At 49.9% G+C, this 8731-nt stretch overlaps 1 protein-coding gene across 1 annotated transcript; it reads right to left on the bottom strand.

Annotated features, from left to right (window-relative positions):
• Nucleotides 1–286: 286 nt before the first annotated feature.
• LOC100586373 (golgin subfamily A member 6-like protein 9) lies at nt 287–5311 on the bottom strand. The gene is made up of 7 exons (XM_030827354.1): nt 5011–5311; nt 3241–3348; nt 2564–2620; nt 2294–2380; nt 1556–1634; nt 719–1176; nt 287–451 (listed from the first exon to the last, which is right to left on the bottom strand). The coding sequence occupies exons 1-7, from the start codon at nt 5170–5172 to the stop codon at nt 287–289; spliced, it is 1116 nt and encodes a 371-aa protein (XP_030683214.1). The 5' UTR covers nt 5173–5311.
• Between the last annotated feature and the right edge of the window lie 3420 nt (nt 5312–8731).

Raw genomic sequence — 8731 nt, 5'->3', positions numbered from 1 at the left:
GTAGAGATGAGCTTTCGCCATGTTGGCCATGCTGGTCTCAAACTCCTGACTTCAAGTGATTGTCCTGCCTCAGCCTCCCAAAGTGCTGGGATTACAGGCGTGAGCCACCACACCTGACATAAGGAGCCTCTTATACCACTGTCTCTTCCTCTGTGATTGGGGGCTCCATGCCTCTAGCTGGGACGATGATGTCCAGACCTGGAAGGAGCCCAGGGCTACCCGCCTCTAAAAGTCAGAGGGCAGGAAGCAAGAAACAGTCATAGGACCGCCATGGAGTGTGCTGGGGTCACCTGCCCCCAGGCTGCAGCTGCCTCTGGCCTGGCACCTCCCCTTCCCAGAGGCTGGTGCCCGCCTCCCAGCCCTTCTTGGATGGGTCAGAGGTTACCATCTCTTTCAGCTCACCCGGCTTCTTCTCCTTTACTTTCTGCTTCACCAGCTGTACAGTCTTGTTCTGGACAGAGAGAACCAATCAGTGGCCACCCACTAAAACTGGAGACCCCAGAACTTGGTGTCTGCCTCCCATGGCACCGGGAAGGGTGGAGGCAGGTTAGAAAAATCATCCCCTCTCTCCCACAGCCATCAGAGCAGGGCTCTGGCTCACAGGTGCCTTTAGAAGTACCATTTCATGTGAAGGCTACAATGCCCCATTTTACAGGTGGGGAAACAAAGGCCTTGAGGGCTAGGGAAGAGGGCAGCCTCCCCAGGTGGGGCAACGCACCAGCTCCTCCGAGGCGCTGGATGGCTCGTCGCACTCCTCATCGAGGGCTTCCCACCCCGGCTCCAGCATCCTCTCCAGCTCCCGCGGCCTCTCCTGCCCTGGCAGCTCCTCCTGCTGACGCAGCCTCGCTTCCCGTTCATGTAGCCCCTCTTCCCAGTCGCATAGCCTCTGTTCCCATTCACATAGCCTCTCCTCGTATTCCCATGTATGCAGATCCCATTCATGTATACTCTCCTCCCGTTCATGTATACTCTCCTCCCGTTCTCGTATCCTCTTCTCCTGTCTATGTAGCCTCTTTTCCAGTCTGGTGTTCAGGAGAGTCAATATCTTGTTGTTTTCCACCTCGGCCTGGAGCCGTCTTCCTGCGCTCTCCAGCTCCTTCTTTAGGTGGTTGGTCTCCTCCTGTAGCTGCTCCACCTCAGAGGGTCCTGCTGGGGGCTCTGGGGCCAGGGGTTCAGCTGAGAAAGGATGCAGACAATAAGGGCCTCTGGATTCCCCCCCCAAAAAAAATCCCCCCTTTGATACACAGCTCCTCCTCTCAGGCTTCCCAAACTTGGCCTCATTGCTAATGATTCCTCGCACCCGGATGGTAGCCTATCTTCCAAGTCACTTTCAGATAGAGAGCACTGTGGGTGGCTGACAACGGGCACTCCTCCCTCTTTACTGATGGGGACACTGAGGCTCATGGAGAAGACAAGACTTGCCGTCTCCTGGCACAGACCTCTTTCCCTCTGCCTCAAAGCCCTTCCATCCACCCACCTCCCTGGAGCATTCTAAGTCACCCCTACAGACCTCTGATGCCAGTCCTGCTCCCAGGTCATGCCAGCCCCATCTTACCCATCTGGTGTTTTAACTTGAACAAGCTCCTCCCGAGCTTCAGTAATCGGGACTTCCCCTTCTTCAACATTCGAGGAGCCTGCCCCAAGCACAGGGGGGAAAGGGCCCTGGAGAGAGGGGCTGGTGAACCTCTAGAGACAGACTTTGAGAAAGGCCCACCCCCCTTCTGCCAGCTTGTGATTTAGAAAGGTGCATTCATTCAACAAACATTTACTGAGCACGTACAGGCCAGGTACAGTTCTTCATAGCAGAGATATAAGACAGCAAAGGACAGACAGGAGCCCTTGGCCCTGAGGTTTCCATTCTAGGGGCCTTTAAATCTCAGACTTTCGGAGCTAACAGAGACCTTTGATACTCTCTACCTTCTCCAGAAACACGAGCCTAAGGAGGAGAGATGGCTTGTCCAGACTCAAAAAGCAAATTAGGGACTGAGGCTGGGCAGAAATTCCGGCCCCTGACAACCAGTCAGGCTAGTGCTTCCCTGAGAGGTGACAACTCCAGGGCATGTGTGGCAAGGACTAGAGCAGGGGTGTCTGGAGAAGAGAGAGTCAGCAAAGAGGGCAGTGCAGAAGAGCCATGCTGCATGTTCTGTGCTCTGGGGTCCCTCCAGGTGAGACCTGGGTACCCCAGATCCCCATTTGCCCTTGGCATCAGGGGCCCCTAGCCCCTTTCTTCAGGGCCCCAAGGGGAAACTGGAGTCCAGGATTGACAGGCTGGAATCAGGGGACCCCACTGGACTCTTCCCAGTGAATTGATGTTTTTGCTGAGTTGGCCGATTATTGTGGAGCTTGAATCCAGGGCTACCTCTAGTTGTTGGTACTGGCTCTGAGGTGGATGCAGAGAGGAGGAGTTGGAGGAAGATTGTGGGGAGGGGTAGAGAGAACAATCATTAGGGCTGAGGGGGGTGTGGGCTGTCTCAGCTGGCAGAGGGGCAACAAGAACCTGCTGTGGGAGGAGGTTGGAGGGCTGGCCTGCAGGGTCACTGCACCTCGGCCCAGGGCCTCTTACCTCCAGATCCTTCAGGGTAGATGACGCAGGGCCCTCCCTGTACACACCTGTTGCTGACTGCAAGAGATGAGAGTGCACATGGAGATGTTCTGTCCCCCCTCACTGTCTAAGCCCTCTGACTTCCTTTCTTCCCCATCAACTGACAAAAGCTTCTTTTCTGCCTATCTTGGACCCTTTGTCCTATAACTCCCTTGTGCCAACTTTTTTCATGGTTCTTATCTCCCCACCATCCCACCATGGGGCCCTTTCAGTGACTCCTAAAGGGATGGCCTGATGGCAAGTGGCTCTTCTCATTGGCCTGGCTTCCCCTTGAGACTGGGGATGAGGAAAATCAAACAGCAATGACCATTTCCTGGATGTCCTGGGTGTTTGCAGCAGGCCATGTACAAGGATGCACATGAAAGCAACAATAACGAATCTCATTTAAACTTCACAAATGGAAGTAAAAAAATACCACCTCTATTACACAGGTGTGAAAAGAGAGGCCCAAAGACCTCAAGCAACTTGCCCTAAATCATATCCTAATCAATCCCTAATCAATCCTTAGCAGACAGAGAGGCAGGATTCAAACCCAGGATTCTTAACCAGTACCCAACAGTCCATCCACAATCTTAACAATTACCCTCTACTGCCCCTTGTGCCCCCTGTCCCCAGGAGACTGGCCAGCCAAGACTCACATCCCCAGGTGAGTGGTAACCACTAGAAGTGGCTGTGTCAGGGCTATTGCCATTGATTTTCTTTCCTCCTGGAATGCCAGGGCTCTTCCTCCACCAAAACTGTTTTAACTGTGGGGAAAAAGAGCAGTAACACTCATGAGAACTATCAGCCCCTATAGCCACATCCTCCTTTACAGTTTTGACAAAATACTCTTATACACCATCTGATTTAATGCCACCAACCACTGTACAAGGTGTTGTCACAATCATTTAGTGAATGACAGGGATTGATATCATGGATAGAAAAAACAAAAGAAAGAAAAAGGCAATACTGGAACTTAAACTCAGTCCTCTGACTCCAAGCTCTGGGGTTTTGCCTTGAATCAGCAGCTGCCAGGGACCAAAACCAGGGGCAGAGGTAGAAAAGTAAGCATGAAGCAGGCAGGAACTGTAGGCCGTGTGGTTTAGAGTCATACATCCTCACACGTCTGTTGGTGTGAAGAAGTGCATCGATACCTCTCACACTTTCATATCAATGTGTCCTCATGGCAGAAGGCAGCTTTTCTGTTAAATCTGGGAATTTATCAGGAAGATGACAACCCAAGCCTCATTTCAGACAGAAGTCTGGTATATGCTTGGAAACCTATGTGTCTGTCATCTCTAAGTACATTAATGTTTTTTCTCAAGAGAATCAAGGGAAAATGATGCTTCAAAAAGATGTCCCACATTTATCCTGTGGCACTCAAAGTACCCCAGGTTGAGATGATATGAGGAAGATTCAAGCTGTCAAGTTCAGTTTCCCAAGATCTATTCCACAGAAGATGGGCAAATCTCACTTCAGAGGCCACTGACTGAAGGGCATCTGGTCCCAGAAGTGTGGAGAACTCAGAAAAAAATGTTAAAGTCTCTCTGGAAAGTAGAAGCCTGGGAGAAAACCAAACCAAACCCATTCTCCCATTGCCACCCAGACATACTGTCAACGTTTTGAGCTCGCAGGCGAAGTGTAGGCTTTTCCCACTGTCAATTAGACATTGTTAAGGGAGTAAGGCAGCCTGAAACCTCTTGCTCCTAGGTCCCATAGTCTCCACTCCCCTTCCAGCTGGAAATTTGTGCTGCAACCAGAGGAACCAGAAATGGGGTGAGAAAACTTAGGGGACTGGGTTGTAAGATCAAAGGCTGGTCTTGCAGCAATAATGACAGTTCCTAGGGGGACTGTGACATCACTACATTCCACTACTCCCAGGGGAGGGGACCACATCAGCGACATGCCCAAGTAGCCGCTCCACGATGCGGGAGGGAAACACATGGTTTTGACCCAGGTCCTCGGAGATGCCAGCCCAAGAAGCCCAGGGAGGTCAAGCTTGGGGCAGCAAGAGGGGAGGGCAGAGTCTGCAGTAGGGAGCCCCAGGAGTCACCAGCCCAAAGTCACCCAGGGATGACTGGCGAGGGCAGGGCCTGGGGCTGGGGGACCCAGGTCCTGGGAGACACAAGCCCAAAGAGCCCAGGGAGGTTGGGCTTGGGGCGGCAGGAGGTGAGGGCTGAGTATGGAGCAGGGAGCCCCAGGAGCCACCCGCCCAAAGTCACCCTGGGGTGATTGGCAGGGGCAGGGACTGGGCTCCTTGCTGAAGGGCTGGGGCTGACTGACAAGACTTTGGTCGGGGGAGCCCAGAGGCGCTGGGGTTGGGGGGCCCAGTCTGGTATGCCTCAGGAGTGGTATGGACTCTGGCACCGGTCTTGTCATCAGAGGGGATCTGTGGCTGGGTTGGGGGCCATAACCTGGTGCGTTCTTACCTTTTTCTTGGCTGCAGCCAATTTCCCCTGTTGTGTTTTTTCTGACATCACAGGGTGGGGAGGGAGGTGGGGTTGGGGCCACATCAGCAAAATCCCAGTGAGCACTGCTGAATGCCTCCAGTCACCTACCAGGCAGCTGTGCAACTGAGCCACAGGAGGCATAACCAGGGCCCCACTAGAATGCAGAATAGGGGCGTGGCCTTAATACTCCAAGCCCATTGGTCAGTGAGAAAGATGAAAGGGAAAGGAGGCATGGCCAGGCAGCAGCATGTCCAGAGGGACCTGTGGCATCATAAAGAAAGCGGCCCATGCAACCCCCGCCCACTCAGAGAAAGGGGAGGAGCCGCCCACTCTGGGAGAGGGGAGGGGCTGGCTTTTGCTTTAAAAGCTTTGAAACTGTAAAAAATAAATTTAAAAAACATATGTGTGTATACTTTATATATATGTGTGTCTCTGTGTGTGTATCTATGTGTTCCTCCAGAGCTGTCTTCATTATCCAGCTTCTATGCAAAGTCTATGAATTTGGCCTATATTTTTCATCTTCAAATGGAGAACAAGAATTACCAGCATTACCTTATCTGAGATATAGATCCTATAAAAATGGAAAATCCATAGCATGCTTGATGATTAATGAAGCCAACTATAGTATCCAACATTCCAATAAGACAAAATAATCACAATGATTTCTCTTTTTTGGAAAAATGTTTGTCTTATTCTCCTCCATTATTGTTAAGATTTTTTTAAAAAACAAGAAATATGTCTAATATCTTTAAAAACACAAAGCTTTTGGGCCGGGTGCGGTGGCTCATGCCTGTAGTCCCAGCACTTTGGAAGGCCAAGGCAGGAGGATTGCTTGAGCCCAGGAGTTCTAGACCAACCTAAGCAACAGGGTGAAACCCTGTCTTTACAAAAAAATACAAAAATTAGCCTCATGTGGTATCATGCGCCTGTGGTCCCAGCTACTTGGGAGGCAAAGGTGGGAGGATCACTTGAGCCTGGGAAGTCAAGACTGCAGTGAGCTGTGATGGACCACTGCACTCTAGCCTGGATGACAGCATGAGACCTTGTCTCAAAACAACAACAAAATTCTGCTTTCAAGACTCTTTCCCTAAATCTACAAGTTCATTAGGTAAATTATCTACCTCTCAAATTCCTACAACTGCTGTTGTACATAATGTTTCTCTGCTGCATAATGTGGGTGACCATTTCTCCAGCCTGCTGTGGGTTTTCTCACTGCACATCACGCAGCACCTAAGCCAGCACTGTGAACAAGTGTTTTGCTGAAGGAGTGCTACTCTGTGGATACTGATTTATGTTTCAGACAGAATGGAAGGTTATGCTGACTGAACAAGATAAACTAAATATCAGGAGCTAAAATCAAGGTAGATTTCTTCCTCATGCTACATATCCACCATGGGTTAGCTAGAAGCAGAGCTCCATGCTGTTCTACAGACCAGGAGGAGGAGGATGCAGCCTCACCACCCAGAGGAGACAACCCCAGCACTTTGGGATGCCAAGGCAGGAGGATTGCTTGAGCCCAGGAGTTCGAGACCAGCCTTGCCAACATAGGGAGACTCTGGGTCTACAAGAAATAATAATTAAAAAAAAAAATTGTCAGGCATAGTGGTGCACACCTGTGGTCCCAGCTACTTGGGAGGCTGGGATAGGAGGATCGCTTAAGTCTGGTATTGTGGCAGTAGGAAGGAAAGGGAGAATCGCATACTAGACCCTAAGAGCTTCCACCTGTGAGTGACATTTACCACCCCCACTTATATCTCATTGGCCAAAGATGTCACTTAGCTAGCTAACATCAAGGGGACAGGGAGTACAATTCTGTCTTGTGTCCAGCAAGAGGAAAAATGGAAATTTGGTGCATGGTAAACCGCACATCAGCTTCTTGGGAAGCTGAGGCAGGAGGATCCCTTGAGTCCAGGAGGCAGAGGTTGCAGTGAGCCATGAGCGTGCCACTGCACTCCAGCCCTGCAACAGAGCAAGACCCTGTCTCAAAAAAAGAAAAAAAAAAGTAAAGACTTTGTCTTGACTAACAAATACACCTGGGCCAGGTACAGTGGCCCACACCTGCAATTCCAGCACTTTGGGAGGCCAAGGGGGGAGGATTGCTTGAGCCCAGGAGTTCAAGACCAGCCTGGCATCATGGCAAGACTCTGTTTCTACAAAAAAAAAATTAAAAAATTAGCCAGGCAGACGGGCGTGGTGGCTCACACCTATAATCCCAGCACTTTGGGAGGCCGAGGAGGGCAGATCATGAGGTCAGGAGTTTGAGACCAGCCTGACCAACATGGTGAAACCCCGTCTCTACTAAAAATACAAAAATTAGCTGGGCGTGGTTGCGTGCACCTGTAATCCCAGCTACTCGGGAGGCTGAGGCAGGAGAATAGCTTGAACCTGGGAGGCGGAGTTTGCAGTGAGCCAAGATCCCACCACTGCACTTCAGCCTGGGCGACAGAGGGAGACTCCGTCTCAAAAAAAAAAAAAAAAAAAAAAAAATTAGCTGGGGATGGTGGCCATGCATGGTCCCAGCTACTTGGAAAGCTGAGGCAGGAAGATCCCTTGGAGCCTAGGATTTCAAGGCTTCAGGGAGCCACGAAGGTGCTACTTCACTCCAGCCTGAGCAACATAGTGAGACTCTGTCTCAAAAACAAACACAGAAACACCCACCAGTTACCTAGGTGTGAGATGATACTAAACTAAGCAGAGACCAGGAAACCAAGCTGTGTGTGTTTTTCTCAGTGATGAGGCAGCCCCACTCATAATGTGCCTGTGGCGTAACCCCTGCCTCCCTCCCTCCTCCACAACAGTCACTCTGAGTCCTCACTGTCACACCCCTTTACTCCAGGAGTCTTGTATGTTCATGCATAGGGTCCAGCTCTCACCAGGGTCAGCTTCCTGGCCTCATGCCCTGGAAATCTAGGTTGCATTTGGACAACGGGACAGTCAAGATGCTCTGAGGCATCCTGATTATAAACACAATTGTTATGAAAACAATCTTGAAGGCATATCTTTGCATTTATCCTTGTTTCTTTAGTACGTATTCTCTAGAAATAGAAATGCCTGGACAAAAGCATCTAAAAAACATTTGTCATATTTTAATCCAAAAAGCAACTTCCAATTTATACATGCTTTTCCCATCTTGCATGAGAATATTTATTTCCACATATTCTTGCCAATGTTGGTAATTATCCTAGTTTGTATTTGTCAATTTTCTATATTCTACGGAAGTTTTTTTTTTTTTTTTTTAAATAAGATTTAGCTGGGCGCGGTGGCTCACGCCTGTAATCCCAGCACTTTGGGAGGCCGAGGCAGGCAGATCACAAGGTCAGGAGATCAAGACCACGGTGAAACCCCATCTCTACTACAAATATAAAAAATTAGCCAGGCTCGGTGGTGGGCACCTATAGTCCCAGCTACTTGGGAGGCTGAGGCAGGAGAAAGGCGTGAACCCGGGAGGCAGAGCTTGCAGCGAGCCGAGATTACGCCACTGCACTCCAGCCTGGGTGACAGAGCAAGACTCCGTCTCAAAAATAAATAAATAAATAAATAAATAAATAAATAAATAAATAAATAAGGTTTAGTGTTTGCATATACAAACTCTAAAATAAGGAAGCAATTCTTTACAATTTCTGGGCAACAGCAGAGCTGGGAGGAGGGCGAGGTGCTGAGTAACTTCTCAGGTGCAGAATTGAAAGAGCTGTCAAAACAC

This window comes from Nomascus leucogenys, chromosome 14, assembly GCF_006542625.1.
Source record: "Nomascus leucogenys isolate Asia chromosome 14, Asia_NLE_v1, whole genome shotgun sequence".
In the NCBI taxonomy this organism is placed as follows: Eukaryota; Metazoa; Chordata; class Mammalia; order Primates; family Hylobatidae; genus Nomascus; species Nomascus leucogenys.
The sequence above is the reverse complement of the archived record's forward strand: the minus strand, read 5'-3'. Positions and strand labels throughout refer to the sequence as shown.